The sequence below is a fragment of the Chiloscyllium plagiosum genome, unplaced genomic scaffold, assembly GCF_037043375.1.
Source record: "Chiloscyllium plagiosum isolate Xiang-an unplaced genomic scaffold, Cpla_swu_hap1 HiC_scaffold_15, whole genome shotgun sequence".
In the NCBI taxonomy this organism is placed as follows: domain Eukaryota; kingdom Metazoa; phylum Chordata; class Chondrichthyes; order Orectolobiformes; family Hemiscylliidae; genus Chiloscyllium; species Chiloscyllium plagiosum.
Genome location: NW_028270153.1, coordinates 25,248,986 through 25,272,305, shown reverse-complemented (window position 1 = coordinate 25,272,305; position 23,320 = coordinate 25,248,986). Strand labels below are relative to the sequence as shown.

Genomic DNA, 23,320 nt, shown 5'->3' with positions numbered 1-23,320 from the left:
AAAAACCAACTGATATCCTGCAAACCTGATTAACAATGCTGGCATGAATCAGTTCCTCCCGGTTTTTTAGACTGGGTTTGCTTTAGGACCGAACATTGCCAGCCATACAACTCAAATAGTGCAATTTTTTCTTATTCTACTCATGGGTAAATGCAAACTGTGGTAATAATTTAAAGTGGTTTTCTAAGGCTCTGAACAGCCAGTTAACCAATTCATGCAGCTTTCATTGCAGGCTATACCCAATTTTAAGATTCACACAAGGCAAGCTGCTGAGATTTCTGGACTCAACACGGAGTTCAACAATGTTAGACTAGTGAACTTTGTCCTTAGTTTATTTTCTCTTTGCCAAGTGCAGTCTGAATCTAGATTTAATGTTTCTCCTTCTGTAATTAACACTTAGTCTAGACCAATGTTTTCTCTACCACAACCATTAGCAACCTCTGCCTTTTATTGCCTGTCAATTCATCTCTCCCGTCCTCAAAATAACCTTCACTTTTATTCTACATAACCCTGCCTTTTCAACAGAAAAAAAAACATAATCTTTTCACTCTTCTGCAGTTCAAAGAGGAGTTACATTGGACTTGAAATGTTAGCATTGTTTCTCGCTTGACAGATCTGCTGAGTATTTCCGACACGTTTTTATGTCAAGCTACCTGAGAAGCAACTTTTTCCACAGAGGCTGGTTTCTATGTAGAATGAACAGCTAGAGGAAATGGCCGACGTGGGTACAGTTAGACCATTTGAAACACATTTGGACAGGTACATGAATAGGAAACGTTTAGAGGAATATGGACCAAGTGCAAGCAAGTGGGACTAGTTTAGTTAGAAACCTTGGTCGATATGGACGAGTTGCACTGAAAGGTCTGTTTCTGTAATGTATGACTCTATGGGACCCAATTTTAAAGAAATAGGTCTTTCTGGTTAGATTTTTTTGCAAATGCATTCTAAAGTCAGCCTAAAAATATCACAACATATGGATGGAGCAATAAAGCATCTTGGCTCAAGTTTGACTTTTACTCTCAGTAACCTGGTATTAATTCACAAAATAAGTTTGGTGACGAGAAGCATGCATAAAGTGCACAGTTCAATGCTTTGTTGCAGGAAAATTACCATCTGCTTGCTGATGAGATAAATGGCATGACTCGGCCAAAATGAAGACACAGCCAGAAGCTCAATTCTGTTTTGCACATCTTGTGGACATTAGGTCAAGAAATTAAACCACACATCAAAAAACTGCATCCTCTGTGATCAATTTAATGTTAAATAATAACAGAACTCAAATTTATCAAACGTCAAGACTTTTATTAGAGTGGTATTTAAAAAAATTCACAGATGTGATCAATGTTCCTGTAAGACAAAGAATGGAGTTGTAAGAACTCCTTTAAATATTGCACAGATTGAAATTGAAGACTTGAAGAGTTGGGTGGTCCCTTCATAACAAAAAAAACCACCATAATAAGGCACATTTGCATTTATCTCACTTATATACATGATCTGCAAAGCCCCTTTTTGCATTAACACTGAACCAAATTTTTAAAGCTTCCAACACGAGTAGCATTTATGTAAAACCCCTTTTGTAGAACCCCAAGTAGAGAGTTTGGCCATGTATATATTGATTTACAATAAAGGGCTGATATACGAAGCAGCTGCAGAATCAAAGTAAATGGTCTGAAAACAACTCAATGCATTTGCCTAAATGCAGCTTGCAGGATTGGTTCATTTGAAAGGCAGTTCAAGTTGCCAGTTTCTGCCCCAATCTTACGTTGTATCACTGCCACATACTGGAGACAGGCAGTATTTTGATATGCAAGGGTCATAGGAAAGTCAGCTTGTATTACTGGCATTTTAAAATCTTCTGTTCTCCATTTTCTAAATGATTTTCTCCTCAACTGTTTTTTAACGTAACTGGGTTGAACATCATCTAACAAAGTTTTAGAATCTGAAAACTTGTGAATCCCGGACTACCATCAGATAAATCTTAGCACTACTGTTTAAAAAGGAAGTTTCACATCACCTTTAACAATGTACTACATTTTACAAAAAAATGTAAAAAATCAGATAGCTACATTCACAGATAGAACTAACAAATAGAAATTAGTTTACCTTTTTAATAGTTCTATACTCAAGTTACAAATGAATACCTCCGAGCTAATGTCACATTGCTATAATCATAATCTATTGAGTAGTGATTAGAGGAAATTCCACTTTTATCTTACAGTTTGCCTCTAACAGAACCACAATTTAAAGTTACAATTCTTTAGCTCAGTAGTAAAGATCCATTATATACAAATGAAAAAATATTCTAATATCTTATGATTCAGACACTTTGCACAGATTGAGGATTAAAGAACGTGCAAGACAATTTCCCATCCTGGTCATCCACACTACTTTGGGTTACCTTGACACTGCACCTTTGCTTTGTACTCAATATATCTGTTTCAACGAAAGCAGCGTCACTTCAGAAAAAAACAACTATAAAAACAAATCTTTAAACATGACATATTGGTCAGTGACATAAAACCTGAACGAATTAAGGTAACCTTCAGTTTCTTGAAGTACGAGTATAGCTCATTTATATTTGCAGTCAAAAGTACAGAATGCTAATGCTTACTAGGTTGTAGTCCTATAATCTACAGTTTGCAGAGTGCAAAGCTACAGTGGAGCCTCTGAGAATACTACTAAAAATAATTATTGCAACCCTTCAATTCAAGGGATCTACAATCAACTGGACAGCCATGAGAGAGTAACCTTGAGTTTAAGCAAATAGACTTTTCAAGCTATTTCTCCAGCCGTGAGAAATGAATTTTGATAGCCATTTCTCCAGAATAGATTTTAAGTAACATGCTACTGCCCATTCACAGACTAGAACCAACTGAAGGGTTCCTCAGATATCTACACTTCTACTGGCATTTACCACATTCCTTGATGCACATGTTTAAGATGAAATCTTAATATTCTGTTTCTGAGATTCCAGTTCAGCAGCCTGCTGGAGTGCAACATCCACCAACAGCTGAAACCCACTGAAGTCCTGGTGGAGCTCTGGTGGAGTGGGAGGAGGTGTGTTGAACAATCCATTATTAGGACTGCTTGAATCTGTGCATGTCATCAAAGTAGTGGGGTTATCAGTGTTAAACAGGGGTCGAACTAACTCTTGGTCAGTCAGTTTTGAGGTTTTCTTACTGTCATTGCCGGAGTCGGGGCAGAGGAGTAAAGGCATGTCTTTAACCATCGACGTTGTTGCGTGGCAAATGACGGAAGGTCGAAATGATGCAGACAAAAGCGTGGAGGTGGCAGCGGAGGCAGAATTCTCCAATAGGTTTGGTCCGCCTCCACTTCGAGATGGATTTAATTCAGAGAACTTGCTCTTGCGAGAAATAGTGAATTGATGAGGGTCTTTGCCATCCTTCCGTAGCATGTCGGGTAAAAGTCTTCTCCTTGCATTGATGAACCAGTTGGAGACCTTAAATTTGGAAGCAAGGGCAAGCAGTTATTTAATACATTAGCTTGTGTTTTCTCACAACAAAAACATTAATAGACGAGAGAAGTGCCACCACCGCTATTAAGATATTGTGAAGTCTGTAGCAAGTTGGAAACGCTCAGATAATGCCACTAGATTCTGTAACCTAACACCAACAATAAATTAATATAAAAATTTGGGATTTTGCTTCACATAGTTTCTAAACTTCATTGTAGAGATCCCCATGAAGGAAGGTCTGTTTTATCAGCTACTGAGCACCTAACTTATTTGTATTTGGAAGCGAAGCCAATTCATTTTGCTTCACCTGAAGCAGTCACTCTCCCAGCGAAGCCTCACACACAGGTACAGAGGATGTTTACTGCGCACCGCACCTTTCTGATTTGACCACCTTGTCCAGACACCTGAAGACCAACCATGTCTTCCTACACTCCAAACAGTATGCAGGCCATGATACATTGAATTTTAATGTTAGGTCTTTATTTTTAATCTATTTCAAGGCCTGCAATGGATAGACATTCTTCACCAGCCTGATTTCCCATTCCCTCATTTGTTCTTCTAATTTGTATTCCCTGCTGGTTTAATACTGCTAACGCTTGAAGCTTCCTAGCAGCAACAGCAATTTTACTTGATGATCGAATTCAGATGCTGTCTGAACTGCTGTGCTCTTCCAGCACCACTAATCCAGGGTCGAATTGATCAGACCAGCTCTGTATCAGCATGTTTTATGTGGGGTCAGAGAGATTTGGAAGCTCCATTTACAAAGCAGATGTTAAGTTTTTATTTAAAATGGGCAGGAATTTTGAGCACACTACTGGAACTGCAACCCAAGACTGCTCAAATCCTATTTGTTGTCGCCCAGACAAAGCCTTTGTAAACAAGCAGTGATGTGAAAGCAGTTTGCCTATCCCAGAACACATGACAGCATGGGTGCATACTACACACTGATCAAGTTGTGTAACTTGAAACCAGTGCTGAAGGAATTGCCGTTATGGTCCTTCAAATGTGCACTGAGGAACTTAATGTGTTGCACAAAGCACACTCAGTTAGTAGTGGGGGAGGGTGGTAATGACTAGAGGAGGCAGATGTAAGGAATCTAAAGGCACAAATAGAAAAGGCAAACAGAGCGAAAGCTAAATGCAAGACTTTGCCTACAAGATACAAGCAATCCAAGACTCCTTCACAGAATTTAACATTTTAAAGTCATTTAACTTTGCGTTTAAATGCAGACCAGTCTCGTTTTGCTCTAACTTCATTTGTTTGACTATTCAGCCTTCTTTCACAATTGTGTAGTTTATAATTTCATTGTAGAGATCCCCATGAAGGAAGGTCTGTTTAATCAGACATCTGAGCACCTAACTTATTTGTATTTGGAAGCCAAACCAAAAGAAAGTTGTACCTTTTGAAATGCTATGTTTGAAACTTGGAACTCAGGGCAGCTAATTTTTTTAAAAAACATGCGAAATGGGGACACAAAGATAAACAACAGTGGCTATGGGGGAGGGGAGCTTTGCCTGCAGGGGCATGCAGTTAAATTGCTTTTAGATTGTTCCTTTAACTTTGATTCTGAGAGCCGGTTTCCAACGTTTATGCTGTGAAATCTGTTTCCATAGCAGGCTCACAGACCCAAACTGGGCTGGTAAGTCTGCTGCTGGGCTGCAGAAAGCCAATTTGACAGGAGAAACCAGGTCTTGGCATCTAAACTGAAATACAGAAGTAACTTCAGTTTACTGGCCAAAACTGGATGCTTGCTGCAGCTGCCAATCAGAAACTTTAAAAGGAAAAATGCAGCCTTTGATCATTACTTTGATTTAACACACAGAAAACCCTTTCCCTCGCTAACCTCCAGTTCCCGGCACTCAAAACAGATATTTATCACCATGTGTTTACTGTTAAGAGAGCAATGTCTCCAAACATTAACCAAATCTACCAAATTATACTTAAAAAGGCAGGAGAACCTCTAATCATCCACTTACTGATTACCAATATTGATTTCAGATGAGCAGAAAAGCTATGTTACTGCACATATGAATTCTGTCCATCACACCCCATTGTTATTTGAAACATGAAATTTTGAAATGTTTACTTTGATCCGTTGCCTGCAAATTTGTGGGAGCTGTCTCTCGTTTTTCAGTCCAGTAGCAGAGGCACAATTAGCAGTATTGATTACGTTTGGCCCTGGAATTGGAGCGAAACTTAACACCGAATTTATACACTCAGTGGGCCTTGGCTTTTGAAAAAAACTGCACTTCCTGCTGTTGAAATAGTCCTTTTTACTGCGGGACAGATTCACCAACAAAGAAAAACAAAAAACATGGCTTCAATAGAGATTCTCACAACTCTCCACCCCCAATCTCCTGGACTTAAAAGCTTTTTTTTTTAAAAAAGAAAGGCTTGTAATGGGACATTAACATAACTGGAGTGGAGTCCCATTAAAACATAATAAATGTTGGAGTAAGCCATGTGCCTTGTAAAGCCTGTTCAACTAGTCAGAACAATTATGGCTGATCTTGGGTTTCAGATAAGTTTTTCTGTCCACTCCCTAGATCACTTGATTCCCCAACAAACCAAAACCATTCTATCCCAATCTTAAACAAGGGACGCACAACCCTCTGGGGGAAGAATTCCAAAGATTCGCAACATTTTAAGTGAACTTCCCATTTCAGTCTTAAATGTTCAGCCCCTTATTCTGACAGAGACCCCCCATTTTAGATTCCCCAAGTGGTGAAACAATCTCTCAGCATCCACCCTGTCACGACTCTTCAGAATTGAGAGTTTCTACCCTTCAAGACCTTGACATTGTTCCAATGAGATCGCCCCTCATTCTTCAAAACTCAAGAGAATACAGATCCAGTTGCCCAACTTCTCTTCACCGGACAGTTCTGCTGTCCTGAGATCAAATCTGGAGAACCTTCATTGCACTCCCTCTATGACAATAAAATCTTTCAGGAGATAAAGAAACCAAAACTGCACACAGTACTGCAGGTGCAATCTAACCAAGCTCTTATACAATTGAAGTAAGACTTCACTACTCCTGTACTCAAATGTGGATGCACCATAGAAAGCATCCTATCTGAGTGCACCACAGCATGTTATAGCAACTGTTCTTCCTAAGGACTACGCAGAATTGTGAACACAGCCCAGTCCATTACGGTGGCCCAGTGGTTAGCACTGCTGCCTCACAGTGCCAGAGATCCAGGTTCAAGGTTCAATTCCTGCCTCGGGCAACTGTCTGTGTGGAGTATGCATTTTCTCCCAGTGTCTACGTGGGTTTCCTCCGGGTGCTCCGGTTTCCTCCCACAGTCCAAAGATGTGCAGGTTAGGTGAATTGGCCATGCTAAATTACCCATAGTGTTAGGTGAAGGTGTAAATGTAGGGGATTGGGTCTGGGTGGGTTGCTCGTCGATGTGGACTTGTTGGGCCGAAGGGCCTGTTTCCACACTAAGTAATCTAGTCTTTAAAAAAAATACACAAACCATCCATAGACTCCTGCTATACTTACCGCTGCTTCACGAAATCAACCAAGATAATCAAAAACCCCTTCCACCCTCAGTTTTACTCTTGCCCCGTGCAGAGGGTATAAAAATTTGAACACACACACACGAACAGATTCAAGAACAGCTCCTTCCCTGCTGTTATCAGACCTCTCAAATGTTAATACTGTTCTCTTTCTTTGTACCTTCTCTGTGGCTATAACACTATTCTACACTCTGTTCTGCTACCTAATGTAGCCTTTTGTATGGTACGATCTACTTGTATAGCACAGAAAACAACACTTCTTACTGTATCTTAGTACATATGACAATAATAAATTATATCTTCTTGCGGTAAACACTAATATTCCTTATTCTTCCTAACAGCTTGCTGTCCTGGTGCGCTCTGCTTCCTGTCCGTTAACCCATTTTCTATCTACATGCTAATATCTTATCCCCAACTCAAGCCCTTATAGTATCATAGAATCCCTACAGTGTGGAGACAAGTCATTCAGCCAAACAAGTCCAGACTAACCCTCTAAAGAATATCCCACCCAGAGCCATTTCCCTACCCTATTTCTCTACATTTCCCATGGCTAATATACCTAACCCACACACCCTGAATACTATGGGCAAATTAGCATGGCCAATTCACCTGACCTGCACATCTTTGGACTGTGGGAGGAAACTGGAGCACCCAAAGGGAACCCACACAGACACGGCAATGACTTGCAAACTCCACACAGACAGTTGTCCGAGGTTGGAATTGAACCCAGGTTCCTGGCGCTGTGAGGCAGCAGTGCTAACCACTGAGCCACTGTGCGACCCTTAACCTGTCTATTAACATTGTGTATGGCTCCTTGTACCTTTACAAAGCCTTTTTATAAAGGCAGTTGGGAGTTTTTCAAGCAAGAACCATCTGGCAACTCCTGCAACTGATCAGATGTAGTAACCTAGTAACCTAGACATGGTTATTGGAAGTTAAAGCAAAATACTGCAGATACTAATATAAGATGGAATGTGCTGGAAATACTCAGCAGGTCTGGCAGTTGTCTTTCCTTTGGAGAATGGCCTACAATCTGGGCATTCTGATGCTAGGCAAGCTTATGAACTCAGTTTAAAGAGAGTCTGAACTCAACAACTAATGCTGTTTCTCTTTCCACAGATACTGCCAGACCTGCTGAGTATTTCCAGCACATTCCATCTTATATTAGTATCTGCAGTATTTTGCTTTAACTTCCAATAACCATGTCTAGGTTACTCCCATTTTGATAACTTTATGACTGATATCGGGTACAGCTAGGTCAGGTACTACATATCTGAAGCACAGAGTAAATGTCTTCCTCTTCCCTCCCAACAACATACCCTCCTGCATCAACAAATTGCATTCAATGTAGTCAAACACCCCACGGTATTTCAGAAAACCATACACAAAATACTTGACACTGGGCCAAAGTTTAGGCAGCTATCCAAATGTTTGATCAACAAGGCAGGTTTTAAAAGGGGAGGAAAGGGAAGGTGGCTATGGGAGGGGTTTCCACAGTTCCAGACCTAGATAGCTGACGACACAATTGCCAGTTGTGGACATGGGAAGGATGGATCAATGTGACATTTTGCATTTCCTTAGCTTGTGATTCTGTCAACTCAGTGAGATTTTCTACTTGGATACCAAATTGGGGACTGGTTAATTCTTGCAGGCTATGCCTTTTGTGAAAGGCATTAAGATTTCCAAAATGCATGATCATTGCCATCAACAGGTCAAGGAGATTTTCATCCCCTTATTCAGTGTTAGACCTGAAACCAGAGGTATACCATTTAACCAACGCACCAACCACCTTTTCTTTAAAAATTTTTAATTAATATTACAGGGTGGAAACATCAGATTTTGTTTCTACCGTAGTCTGCACACTCCAGGTTTCAGGTATGTTATGATGGACAGGTATTAGTACATACATTCTTTCTACATCCTATCGCCCAACCCTTTAATTTCACAATGAGGGGAAATGTGATATAAGGTAAAGCTTGCTGACTGGACAAAAAGTGAGAGGGAGATTGGCAGGTGTGCATTTTCTTTGTAACCTTCATGAGTTTGGTGGCTGATACCAGCAGTCTTTATATTTACAAACAAGAACAGAATATGTTGGAAAGATACAGAAGTCAAGCAGCACTTGCAAAACAAAAGAAAAATATTCAAGAGAATTAGATAAACACTTGGAAGGGACAAAATAAAACTGGAATATGGGGGAGAAAAGCAGAGATGTAGGAGCAGCTGGATAGCTCACAGAACTGCCATAGGCACAATAATTCAAACGGTATCCTTCTGAGCAGTCTCATTCTACGATTTAATAATATTTCAGGTGGTATTCACCAGAAATGTCCTTGTGCTGATTATATGGCTGTGCATCTAAAATATTACTTCACCTCGGTGTAATATTGCGACAACTTATCAAGCATTTCTAGAATTTGCTGATTCTATTGACATAAAATGATTATAGCACAGAGCAGAGGCCATTTGGCCCATCAAGCCTGCAAGAGCTCTCTGCAAAACCAATCTAGTTAGTCTCATTCCCCTGTCCTTTCAGCATCGCCTTGCAGCTAATTTCTGTTCAGGTGCTTGACCAATTTCCCTCTGAAAGCCACAATTCAATCTGCCTTCCCCACTCTTTCAAACAAACAGTCACCTTCGATTCTTTGGGCAAACACTGTTTCAGTGCCCTCTGGTTCTCTTCTGCCAATGGAAACAGTTCTCCCCACCTCGTTCTGATTTTGAACTTCTGTTAAATCTCCTCTCAACCTTCTCGGAGGAGAACCATTGAGCTTTTCCAATCTAGGAGAAAAGGAGGACTGCAGATGCTGGAGATCAGTCAAGAGTGTGGCGATGGAAAAAGCACACCAGGTCAGACAGCATCAGAGGAGCAGGAGAATTGACACTTCCGGGTTTGTGCCCGAAACAAATTCTCCTGCTCTTCGGATGCTACCTGGCCTGCTGTGCTTTTCCAATTTAGCCATGCAATTGAAATTCCTCATTCTTGGAACCAATCCAGAACAGATACCGCTCTGGAGTCTGTTTGCAAGTCAATTTGTTCCCAAGTCAGAACACAATGCAGGATAATGTAAAGTAGTTGTTTGTAACTCCAGAAAGCATTCATATGTTGGATCTTGAAAATTACACACTGTATGAGATTGCATTAGTAACCATGAGCATTCGTAAGTCAGGGACTCCTGTAAATTTTTTTTCTGCACCTTCTCTCGTGTCTTTGTCTGATTGGCACCCTATCCTCTACCTAGAATCATAGAATCCTACAGCGTGGAAACAGGCCCTTCGGCCCAACAGGTCCACACCAACTCTCCAAAGAGTAACCCAGCCAGACCAACTCCCCTACCCTATTATCCTGTATTTACCCTGACCAATGCACCTACCCTATACACCCCTGAACATTATGGGTAATTTAGCATGGCCAATTCACCTGACCTGCACATTCTTGGATGTGTGAGGAAACTGGAGCACCTGGAGGAAACCCACACAGACACGGGGAGAATGTGCAAACTGCACACAGACAGGTACCAGAGGCTGGAATCGAACCTGAGTCTCTGGCGCTGTGAGGCAACACTGCTAGCCACTGGGCCACCATGCTGCCCCTTACCTGCAACATTCATTTCCTTCACCACCAATGCATAGTAACAGCTGTACCATCTGCAGTAACTTACCGAAGCTCCACTGCCAGCACCTTGCAAATCCGCAACCTCTACCAGCTACAAGTACAAGGCAAATAATGTATAGGAACACCACCACTTACAAGCTCCTTGCCAAGCCACACACCATCCTGACCTGGAACAATATCACTGTTCTTCTGATGTCACTGGGTTAAAATGCTGGAACTGCCTTTGTAGAATTTCAACACTGTGGATACTCCCACATTCCAAAAACTTCAGTAGATCAAGAAGGTAGCTCAATCTCAGCATTTCCAGGGCAAATAAGAATGGGTAATAAATGCTGGCCAAGTCAGTGATGTCTACATCCCATGAATGCTAGTTACATTACATTGCTTTGGGTTTTTATAAGGTTGCAAAATCAAACTTAAAAAAAATTATTTTTGAAGATACGATTCCAGATTTCCAATATTTAATTCTTTTATTCTTAGACAACTGGCTCCAATTTTAAACAAATTCATAGTCTTTCATTTTTAAAATGATGTTATTTTTATGTTTAAAATACTATGACTACTGGCTAGGGCAAGATCCAGTGATATTGATAATGGCACTTTGCTCAATATAAAAGCGGGTTTAAAAAACGTTGGAAATTGTCTGACATGTCTTGACTATTTGCAAATGTATGCAAGTCACCTTCACCAACGCAGTTGGCTACTATTTTTAATTTTAAAAATTATTTACTTTCAAGCAGGATTTTATCGTGTTAGCTAAGACAAAACAGTTCTAAAAATCAGATATTGTGAAACTTTCAACAGAGTCTCTACTGCAGTCAAAATGCTTAAGTTGGTACTGCATATTGAAAGTCAACCTTGGTCACACAAATCAAAAAATTCCCTAAAACAAACGTAGACTTGTGCTCTCATAGCAAATATTAACTGACCTGTTAAGCGTTCCCAGCAGTTGCTGGGTTTTTTTCTCCAACATTCAACTGCTGCTGCTTTGAAGAAAATGAAAAAGGTGAAATAAAAATCAAAAATAGTGGAAATGTACAGCAGTTTCTAAGGAGAGAATACCTAGAACCCTCCAAGATGTCCATGCTCCTTTAATTCTGCACTCTTGTGCACTCCCAATTTTAATTGCTGTACTGTTGGTGAACTAGATCTAAGCCCCAAGTAATTCCCTTACTACTGCTCTTCAGCTCTCTTACCCTGCTTTCCTCCTTTAAGACCCCCTATTAAAACCTACCACCTTGTTCAATCTTTCAGTTATCTGACCTACTATTGCCATATGTGGATCAGTGTCATACTTTGTTTTATGATCCTCATTTCAAGTGCCGTGAACATTATGTTAGAGATGTTTAATAAATTTGTTGTTCTTTCCAAAGTAGATCCTTATTGTCATATTTTTTGCTTCTGTCCTTTAAAAGCGCTTTAGGTATCTGCTTGACAAATTCCACTGAAATGTATATATAACAAATAGAATGGGATTCTGTAGCTGGTGGATAAAAACACTGGTGCAGATGTTCTAACTTAAATGTCGAAGCACAGAATGAACCATTGTATGATTCTATGATGTATGTTATTTTAAGTGATCTCAGCCGGAGATTTTGGAAGTGGAAAAATGAAAAGGCCAGGATTCCTCTTCCCGATGATTATCGGGTGATAGGACTGGATTCGGTTGTGATTTACCCCACAACCTGCCAGTCACTGTCGAGGGTCACACACAAACTTCAGCAGCAAATTGGAAAAATTGGATTCAAGTAGAATTGTGCATTTTTCAATTTATTTTACACATCTAAATTGTTTGGTGTGTGTGTGGGATTGCGCAGATCACAAAATTAGTAATTTTATGCTTTTGCGGGGATCTCTTGCAATTACTCAAAGCCTCTCAGTAGACCTTCTCACATTCTGAAAAACAGAAGTGGGGGTCCCAAAGGAAACCGAGCTATCATGCCAGAAAATATCTTTACTGCCAACAGTAAAGTGCAATTAAATCAATAATTAAGAAAATCTAATGGTCTTGTGATCATTTCCCCCTCCCCCCACAAATCATGCTGAGGGACAAAGATTTAAGCAATTTCTTGGGTAAGGATGGAATGAAACCTCAAGACTTCTGTTGCAGTAAGATCATTCACCAGTGCCTTCGAAAAAGAATGTGCTGCAGGCTATCCTGGATTAAGACAAGATTTCTTTTGATGCAATTCTTTTTTCCTTTCAAAAAGAAACATTCCTTTTAGTTCTATTTCAGTGATGCTTTATATTAGTGCCACCTTTATGATTAAGTATGAACAACATGAATCAATTTCAGATTCCAACTACATAAATGTCGGATAAGAGACAGCCTCACTTTAAGATTTTCAGGTGAATCTCTCCAGACACAGCCCGAATCCAACAAGATCTCTGAAATCCACAACTGAAATGCTGCTTTTGAAGCGTCCCAGTGTTATGTGCACTTTACTGTATCTTTTCAGATGCTGAAATGGCTGAGTGGACATCTGATACAACCCATCTTTTGTTAAGCAGGGTAGTGACTGAATTCTCCATTTCAAATGCGTTCAAAAACAGGAATGGATAGTCCACCAAGGGCAGGATTTGTGAGAGAATGCATTTTGGAAACTGTAGGGTAAACAGGATGTGGATTCACCTCTGACGTCTACTTCCCAGCAGTCTACATTTTGTCTGAAGTAATCTATCACAGGGACACAGATGCATGGCAGGCTGCAGTGTGTATGTATATATGTGAGAGTGAACACAGCAATATACGTCAAAAGAACAGGCCCATCTGGACAACAGAACAGCCACCCCACAGAGATCTTGAAATCACACTTTAAATTTATAACTAAGGTTCTTTGAAAAGTGGCTCTCAGGATTTGCAGTTTCTGCTTCCCTTTGGTAAAGCAGGCATCTTATGCTTCAGGCTGTTTTAACAACAGAGGACAGAATAAAACAGAGAACAGAATAAAAGGAGGCTACTGGAAGTCCACAAGCATCAAGCCCTTTGTTTTATTTCTGCATTTCTTGATATAGTGACTGGTGCATTGTCTTATCTATTTACTGGTCTAAAAATTGTTGTTTCCATATCTGTAAAAAATGCCAATTAATTTTATGGGATGATTGGTTTACAGTTCTCTATTCACTGCTTAAACTGGTTTGCCTTCACACAGAAGCCAAAGATAATACTGACATGCAACCTCAATTATGGGATGGGGAGACAGCATTGGCAAGGACATAAACGATCTACCCCACTTGTGCACTTTCCAGATGTGATTGCCAGATAGAAATCACTCATGGAAACCCTGTCTGTCTTTCTTGGCCATCCCTAGTTTGCATTTATTGAGGCCAAACATACTTTTGCACCATGGCACCCCAAAGATTAATACTAAATCTACACTGAGCTGAAACCCAGGTCTTTATGAACAAGGAACTAGAGTAGGCCACTCGCCCTTCGAGTCTGCTCTGCCATACAAGATCATTCCTGATCTGACCTCAACATCAACTCTATATTCCTACATAGCTTCAATAATCTTTCTGGCATGTATACTTCATCACTCCAAGCCAAGAAGTGTTCTGAAATATTAATGCATGAATTGCAGTGAGCATACAAACTCAGTTTATTTCTACACTGCTTTACAGAGAAAGCTTCATGGCAGCAGAGAGTAATCAATACAAGCCACTTTTTCACTCCTTTATACACTGACTTTCAAAGTCCATGAAAAGGATGAATTCTATTCAAGCTACTTATAACATGATAGGAAAGTCAAAACATATAAGCAAATATATCTAGCACTGTTGAGGCATACAAGGCAAACACAACACTAAAATCTTTTTTCTATCCTGATTTATATACAAGATTTTCCAACAGAAAGCCTTCTAAATAGAGTACTCAGAGCAGAGGCTTGATCATAAGGTGTGGTATTTGCACTTGTCTGAATTGAATGGGCCTTAGCATTTGCATGTCTCTTTTTTGACCACTGGTCAGAATCTGTACTGTAACTTTGTTGTAAATTTAACACCTCTAAGTGAATATCTTGCAACAGTATTATCATTTGGAGAACTGACAAACAATAGGGAAGGAACAAAATTTGTATTGATTTGCCTCTTAAGCTGTACGTTACTACCAATGTTGGTACAAAGAGATCATGTGACTCAGTAACATGGCAACAATGAAAAAGGCACTTTAATCTTAAGAAGAAAAGGGTGCAATTTATGCTTAGTAATGACCCAAGATGGCAGATGTGCTTTTGGTTTTAACAATGACCTCCTAGTAGTTATATTAACTAGTCCTCTTCATCCTTATTGACCTTGTGTAGCCTTTGTTTTTAGATTAGATTAGACTAGATTACAGCGTGGAAACAGGCCCTTCGGCCCAACAAGTCCACACCGACCCGCCGAAGCGTAACCCACCCATACCCCTACATTTACCCCTTACCTAACACTACGGGCAATTTAGCATGGCCAATTCACCTGACCCTGCACATCTTTGTGATGGTGGGAGGAAACCGGAGCACCCGGAGGAAACCCACGCAGATACGGGGAGAACGTGCAAACTCCACACAGTCAGTCGCCTGAGGCAGGAATTGAACCCAGGTCTCTGGTGTTGTGAGGCAGCAGTGCTAACCACTGTGCCACCGTGTCGCCCTTTACATTTACCCCTAACCTAACACTGCGGGCAATTTAGCATGGCCAATTCACCTGACCTGCACATCTTTGGACTGTGGGAGGAAACCGGAGCACCCGGAGGAAACCCATGCAGACACGGGGAGAATGTGCAAACTCCACACAGTCAGTCGCCTGAGGCGGGAATTGAACCCGGCCGCCTATGGCTGATCATGTTAACCTGTTCCAATACTACTCCTTCACTGCTCAGTTAAGTAGGTCTGCCTTTGGCTGTTGCACTCTCCTTTAACCAGTAACGGCCAAATAAGCGTTGCTGCTGTTCCCGCTAAAGGCTCCCAAAGAAAGGGACTCTGATTCCATTCCTACATCTCATCTGCATTCTACACTTGGTGACAATGTTAGATTCCACATACATGTTGACTGCACCCGCACTATCACCTCTTGATCGCTATACTCTGCTTTGTCATGCTACCTGTCTGACGACCATGAGCCAAACAGAAATTCCCACCAACTAAATTTATATTGGATGATAAATTCAACTTCTCCCTCTATTCCTCATTCTGCCCACTGTTTATGGCCAAAAAAGCTTATTCTCAACCTTAATGTTACATCTGGTTTGAGATGCGCTTTCCCTCCCTTCAGTCAGTCACTCAGGCAAATGCAACACAAACACCCCAGCTCATCTGCCACTGGAACCCTCACTATGCCTTTACTAACTCGACACGATTACTTCAATAATCTGCTGGGCACCTTCTCACCTCCATTAACGTGAACAATCAAACTTCGGTTGCCTGTTTTTAACCTGCAGCATGTCCTGTTTTACTTGCCATACTTGAACACATTGTTGTTTGCATAAGTCAATGCTTCGATTTTTGAAATTCTCATTGTTAATATCAAATCCTTCCATCACCTTAACCCTACTTTTGTAACTTCCTCAAATCCACAATTCTCAAACTTCTGCACCAATCCAGTTCTAGCCTTTTGCACATTCCCAATTCCAACACTGGTAGTTGGGCCTTCAGATGCCTTATCCTAAACTCTGGAATTCCTCCCTTAAACTCTCTACTTTCCTACTTACTTTTATAGTCCTCCTTAAAATCTCCCTCTGTTCTAATATTTCATTACATGTCAAATTCTGATTGACAGCATGAATCATGCTTTGCACTATACAGTTGTGACCTCTTATTGCTTAATCTGAAAGATGTCGCTTCTAAAAGCTCTCCCACAGGACCAGCCCAGATTATGCGCTGATCTCTAGAATGGGCTTGAACCCACACTTGTTGATTTGCAGGTGTCACTGCCACCATTCAGATTAGGTGCTACCACAAGTGCAAATCAGGCTGCCCACTAAACAATATTGCAACATTAATTTAGGTAACATAATTGCCACTTTCAAAACAGCTAACTAGCTAAAGCTAAGATGTGACTCAAGGTTAGCCTGGAACACAAATGTAAAAACTGCTCAGATGCAATCACATTTCACTTTGCCTGTCCACTTTAGGCCTCTGCTCAGGCACTGCTTGTGTTGAAGTAGGCTAAAGGGACACCATCCTGGGGCTAATTGGTAAGGCAAGTTTCTGTGGTTTTAACAAGTATTTGTGGGTTTCCAGCTCCTGCTGGTCAGGAAAGGATAGGGTAGGGTATTAAAGTCAGAGGAACAGCTGGCACACTTCTTCCTTCCCCCCCAGTACAAGTGATGGTTGCATTGTGACTGGCACAAAACAGACCCACAATTTTGATAAACAATAAACTTTTATCTGCACAAGTCACTTCAAAAAGTTTAGTTTGCATGCTTGGAGGCCATCACAATTTCATGCAACATTATTCTGAACATAGATATAATTTATTCAATGACAGACTCCTCTCACAACACCATTAGTTGTGTAACTGGCATCATCATGAATGGCAAATTGATACACTTGTTTAAAGGTCAATCTTTTGTTGCTTTGCAACTCTATAAAAGGCAGCAATCTACTATTTTTAAATCAAACATCTCTCAGGCATTTAGTACCTATGCATTCATTTTTGTTTACATATCTTTGATGTGTATCCAATGGAAAATTGGGCTTGGTGGAAATGAATCCTTGTGTGATTAGAACATGTGGTGAATGTAACCTGAATTTGAAAGCTTAGTTCTTCATACTTACAAGGGAATATGAGATATCCTAACTCAACATCTGCCGTTCACAACTTATTTACGTGAAGTCAACTTTTGATCACAGCATAGAAAAAGTACTTCATTCACATTTAGTGTGGCTCTTGAAATCTGCACACCTTGAGCACACACAGAAATTTGATACAGCTGTTTTTTTTGGTGTTTATCCTTCAAAATAAAGAAGAGGATTCAATTTCTCTGATGAATCCACCCTCTGATCCCTTTTAAAATGTATTTAAATACTGTGGTAATGCTTGTCAAGGGCTGACTCATTCAGACAGACGAGTGAAATGACATCAAACAGGTAAACAACTAAATACTCAAACTTAAAAATATTGTTTTGGATGCACGTTTACATTTAAAATCTCAATTAGTTTTCCAGGCAGTTAAATCTTGCAATAAGCAACACCAAAAGGAGTGTCTCTTCCTAACTCCTTTGAGACAGACGAGACCACAGGCAACAAACACCGACAGGAAATGGCTTTCGTAACAAGGTTCCAGACCAACATGGGCATTTAATGTTTGAATTGCTGCACATTGACTGTCAAAGACATCATGAGTGTACAAAACATTTGTTTTTATCCTATGCTTTTCAGTAAATTGGTTATAAACATGCCTCCATACTACTTTAAAGATCTATTTTACTGCTTTGGTCTATAATAAAATGTCCATTAAGTCTCAGTCACAGCTCTCTGTAAAGTTAATAGGGCCACATGAAAGAAAAAAAGCTTAGATTGATCACAAGAAATCACAAAGACTAAGACCATGCAACAGAGCTCCATGTAGGAACTGGTTGGTTTCACTTTTACTAACAGCTTCAATAATCAGCTGTATGTCCCCAAAATACCCTAACACTGTCACACTCTATGGCTGGAACTAAGCCAGAACTATATTACAATACCTCTCTTTAAAAGAAAACCAGTATTAGGAAACACTCAACACGAATAAACAACAATCCAAGCCAAGCCACGTTTAAAAGCTACTATAGCAATAATAAAAATAACCTACATTTATATTAGTTTCAACAAAAGCAAACACCTTAATGTTCAGACAGATGAGGCAAAACAAAGATCACAAGCAAAACAAGAAATTACTAAAATGGAGGAGAAAGAGCAGGGTCAAAAGAGAGGCTGTCAGCAATATCTACGAGTCAGGTTCAGAGTAAATAATGGAGGAGAAGGGGCAGTGCGGTGGTTGGGGTGGGGGATTCCAGACATGAACATTAGTGGCTAAAAGTGTGTCAAGAGAGGTTACACAAAAATCCTTCAAAAAGATGAAAATTTTAAGTGCAATACTCCCTCATTACATTTGAGCCCAAAACAAATTTTAGAATATTGCACTACTTATAGCAATATCCATTCTGTGAGACGAACACATGTAGAACATGGAAATAAAATGTCCAATTCCCCTTAAGGAGCTTTCTTCAGCAAACTCCAGATTGTGGTTATTCACAATGCATGACTTCAAGTATTTCAATAACCCTTTCTGCAGACACGTCCTTCAAAGTGCAGGACCATACAGCATGGATATCTAACCTGCTGCCCTTGAGCTTCACAGCCCCGTTCTTGAAGGCCAAGTAATCTAATCCTCCTTGCATTTCGATTTCCTATTTTCTCTGCTTGAATTTCACGGCCATGAGAGATTGTAAAAGCATGATTTGACCACAGTCCAACTTGATGTATGACTCCCCAGAACAACACATCATCAAAGCTATATGAGCTATATGCAAATTAGGTGAACCCACTCTCATCTTGATTTTGATCTCCAGCATCTGCAGTCCTCACTTTTGCCAGATTTAAACCTGTTTTGTCATCACTGGGGTTTGCCATATATTAAACATGCCTGCAAAATCCTAACAGTCAGAGTAGTTTACCTGAAATCCATTATTTTTAATGATTCCCCCTGATGATAAGCATCTCGTTTATGACACACCAGCTTTGACACACTGTTTTTCCGCCCTTTATCTTTAAGGATATCGTGTAATCAACGTGTTCAGAGATTACAAACCTCCTGGAGCAGGTGGCAGTTGAACCCTGGCCCCTTGGTCCAGAGGTAAGGGCACTACCGTTGTACCACAAGCGTCCTTAGTACAGTGGCTTTAAAGCTGGGTGCTGGGAAGATGAAAGATCACACTCCTCCATGTCACAGGAGTTCAGCCAAACATTCAAAACACGAGCTGGCCACTGCTCAACCAGGGAAAAAAAACCAGAGGGGGTGGGGGCGAGTGGGGAAGGTACAAGGCTGCAAATGGCACGGAATACCCTTGAAACAATCCTCATGCATAAACAGCAGCGGGAGCAGATTCCCTTACCTGCAATACTGTTAGATTCGCCTGTCCAGACAAACTCAGCTTCTCCTGCTCGGATGGATAGGCGTTCAGTCGGTGCTCGTACAGCCAGTCCCGCAGGATTTTCACCGACTCTTTGGAAAATATCACATGCCTCTTCCTCTTCTTGGAATGAGCCATGTCGGAAATCAAGCTGCTGCTGCTGCCCTCGTCTTCTCCCGTCTCGCTGTCTGACATGGCTAAGTCCCCTGGTCTCCTCTGGCTACTGGTGAAGGCTGCAGACAGACACAGAGGGAGACACACACAGGCACAGAGAGAGAGAGAGAGAGAGAGAAGCAACGCCAACAGTGCAGCGTTAGTAACTAAGCATTACTCACACATCACAAACTGTAACACAAAGCCATTCAGGCAGATCATCACCTTAAACCCACATCGTCCCCCATCCCACTTTAAAACAGCAGGGGGGAAAGAAAGGGGGGAGAGGGGGGAACAAACAAGTTTCAAAGTTTCTGGCAAAGCAGTGAAAAGGAACGAATTTCCTTACTTTCCCACCACTACACAAGTTTCTCTTTCTTTGCAAATAAAAGAAAAATATACTCCTTTATTTTGCCAGAAGGGAAATCTTCAATTAATTCCGAGTGAGAGCAAACATCTATCTCGCCACCATCCTGTTGAAAGACTGTTTCCAAAACAACATTCCCCCACAAAAAACAAAATGCACGTAATAATAAAGTGAAAAAGCAGAGGACAAACTTTGCCGCCATCGACAAGTGGCTGAACACTGTCCCTTTTGTTGCTGTGGAAGAGGAACTTGCAAAGAAGGGTATTCCCAGCTCAAACTAAGCCCATCTGTCAGATGAACATTCGCGAGAGGTAGTTGGCTAACTTAAAATAAACTTTGTTTTTGTACGTGTGTTGGGGGGGGGGGGGGGGGAAAGAGAGGGAGAGTGGACGGGGAGAAAGAAAACCACAGACAAAAAAAAACTTTCTCCATTACACCTCGTGTCAAGAAATCCCAGTTTCTGCTGAACTCCATTCCTCCAACACTACCCCCTCCCCCTCCCGGAACAACTGTTTCGTTGGTTAAAAATAAATAATAAAAACACATACATCTGCACAGAGAGGTTTTAGGGGCTGGATGCGACAGGAATTAAAAAAAAAGAAAGGAACCGACTGTGAGCTCTGTTGAGAAAGATGCCATGCTTCCCTCTTTTTTTTGTTTTAACAAGCGAGGCATCTGTAGAACCATTCCGCATTCACTCACTCATTCACACAGATGGGTCTTTTCCCCTTACACATACACACAATAGAGATTCAAACGGAATCCCCTCCTCCCCATTCCAACAGATTCAGTCGGTCTGAAAGGAGAGAGAGAAAGAGCGAGAAAAAAAATTCCAAATAAACTAGCAAAAACAAAATAAAGCACACACACAGCTAGCAGCAACCTCCAGCCTGTCCTATTGTTCAGGACGCCAAGCGCTTTGACAATGTGCCAAACACACTGCACCAAGGTCACACCTCACTTACCTTTCCTCGCAGCTTTCATCCTGCTCCACTCTATATTTTTTTTAGAGTTTCTGTCGAACGGGAGACTTTGGATTTTGTAGCTTCATATAAAAGTGTGAAGGGGTTGTTTAGGGGTGGGGAGGAGGAAAGTGCTGAGCACGTTGCGCGTGTGTAGTGCTGCTGCTCCGCTCGTCTTTCCCCAGCGAGGACAGCGTGGCGCAGTTAAACAAAGCTCTCGCTCGCTTTGCCTCTCTCTCACTCACTACCTGCTGCTGATCCTGATTGCAAATGCTGCTGCTGACTCCACTCCTGACAAACCCTGACAGCTCACCCCGGAAACGACCTGACACTGACGTCACCTGAAATCACAACTTGCCTCTGGAGCTGCAGCCCAGCAGCAATGTGACACATACTTACACAAGGCTTCACTCCTGTCAAACTTCCACGCATCCCCCCCCCCCCCCCCCCCCATCAGAACAGCAGCAGCCAGCGGATATTTGCAACCATTATGTTTGACGACTGTTGCACGCCAAAGCTTCTTGCACTGACGATCAAAAGCCTTTGTTTTGTTTTTGCTCTCCTTTTCTCCCCTCTTTGGGGAGGTCCAGGTTAGCAATTGTTATGTCGACCAAAAATAGCCAAGACATCAAAAGCATGGTTGTGTTAGCTAAGCGTAAACACTAAATGAAATGTATCCGTTTGAAAGGAGGAAAAATCTTTTTCCTGTTTGCCAAATACACATATGGCGTAAAATGCATCTCCAAACTACAGCGTGGAAAAGACTTGGTGCTGAATGCTTAATATTGTTTTTGTGACATTTCCAAAATCGGCACCGTGTTGATGCATCGAAATAAATGACATTTAAAGACATTGAGTATTGTCAAATGATAGGGGAGCAGTCATTTCTGGGTTTGTAATGCAAAAAGTGTTTTGTCACTTGTGTATCATGCCATTTTCGCGAAAGTAATCAGTGACCTTTCTCCCTAGCAGTAAACGATTTTTGTTTAATGTTTATTTTAACTAATTAAAAAATATATTTTTTAAAGAAACAGTCCTTATGATTTGTTAACACATCCTACAAAGGATGAACTTCAAACCTCCTGACACTCACGTGACATTGACCTCAGGATGATTAGTTTGCTGCATCCTTTATTCTTTGAGGTTCCCCTCTCTCTGCCTTCTCCTCACTGCAGCACAGCTGTGACCTCCATCATGTGGACAATTCAACTTGCATCTCCATTTCTGTAGCACTGGTCCGTTTGTGTCATACAGCATTATGCATTGTATAATGCCAAAATGCATTAAGGCCGGAATTTGGACTCTATCATGATTTTTGCAGCATTTCAGTGGGTGCGAGGAGTAAATAAGTCAGGAATGTACTTTGTTGAAACCTCACTTATTTTAAGCCTCATCCATGTTTCTGCTCTAAGTGTTGCATAGCCTTCACTATGTCAATGTGTACAAATGCAAGTATCTTGAACTGCAGAAAATGTATTATTAAATGCAATTTTCATCAATTTCACAAGAGCAATGCTGAGCACTAGGAGAGGCTTTTCTCTCTGGCATTGCTATGATTGATGGAAGGACCATTTGAAGTTAAGATGATCCAAAATATTATGCACATTTCATAATGACAGTTAAAGATTTTCTCAACCATCACCGTGGTCGTTGGTTGTTCTATGCTGCAGAAGATCTTGTTTCCTTTGCCATCGGCCACTCAGGTCCTTAATTCTGGAATTCCCTTCCAGCCCTCTGCTGCTTGAGAATAATTCTTTAAACCTGCCAAGTTCAATTAGAAAGTATGTCCTTTCATGCAAATATTTCTCTTCTTATTCTTCTGTGAAGCACTTTGGGATGATTTCCTCTGTTACAAATGCCACAGAAATTTTTTTTAAAAAAATCTATAGAAGACTGCTAAAGAAATTCTATAAGACCCTTTCGATCAAATCTCCACAGAATGTAGGAAATCTGCCACAATTATAAAAGTGCCACAAATTTCCAAACAGAGTACCTGAGTCTTCATGAAAACAGCATTTTCAGGAACTTGTCACATTCCTTTTTTTTAACATCAACTGTTACATTCTGTCTGTTTAGATTAGGGGGCAAGCTCTTGAATTAAAAATAAAACTATCATTCTACATGGTAGGATCATGAATG

The 23,320-nt window shown here is 40.8% G+C and overlaps 2 protein-coding genes across 3 annotated transcripts in view; one reads left to right on the top strand and one right to left on the bottom strand.

Annotated features, from left to right (window-relative positions):
• Positions 1-23,320, top strand: part of LOC122559963 (phosphatidate phosphatase LPIN2-like) — a 235,190-nt gene that overhangs the window by 42,375 nt on the left and 169,495 nt on the right. The gene's annotated exons all lie outside the window — the stretch shown is intronic.
• LOC122560194 (homeobox protein TGIF2-like) lies at positions 1,264-21,476 on the bottom strand. Of its 2 annotated transcripts, none has more exons than XM_043710589.2 (3): positions 21,185-21,476; positions 19,682-19,932; positions 1,264-3,460 (listed from the first exon to the last, which is right to left on the bottom strand). In XM_043710589.2, the coding sequence occupies exons 1-3, from the start codon at positions 21,201-21,203 to the stop codon at positions 2,936-2,938; spliced, it is 795 nt and encodes a 264-aa protein (XP_043566524.1). In that variant the 5' UTR covers positions 21,204-21,476; the 3' UTR covers positions 1,264-2,935. The 2 variants fall into 2 exon arrangements, with proteins under 2 accessions (XP_043566524.1, XP_043566528.1); XM_043710593.2 differs by lacking the exon at positions 21,185-21,476 and adding an exon at positions 20,202-20,564.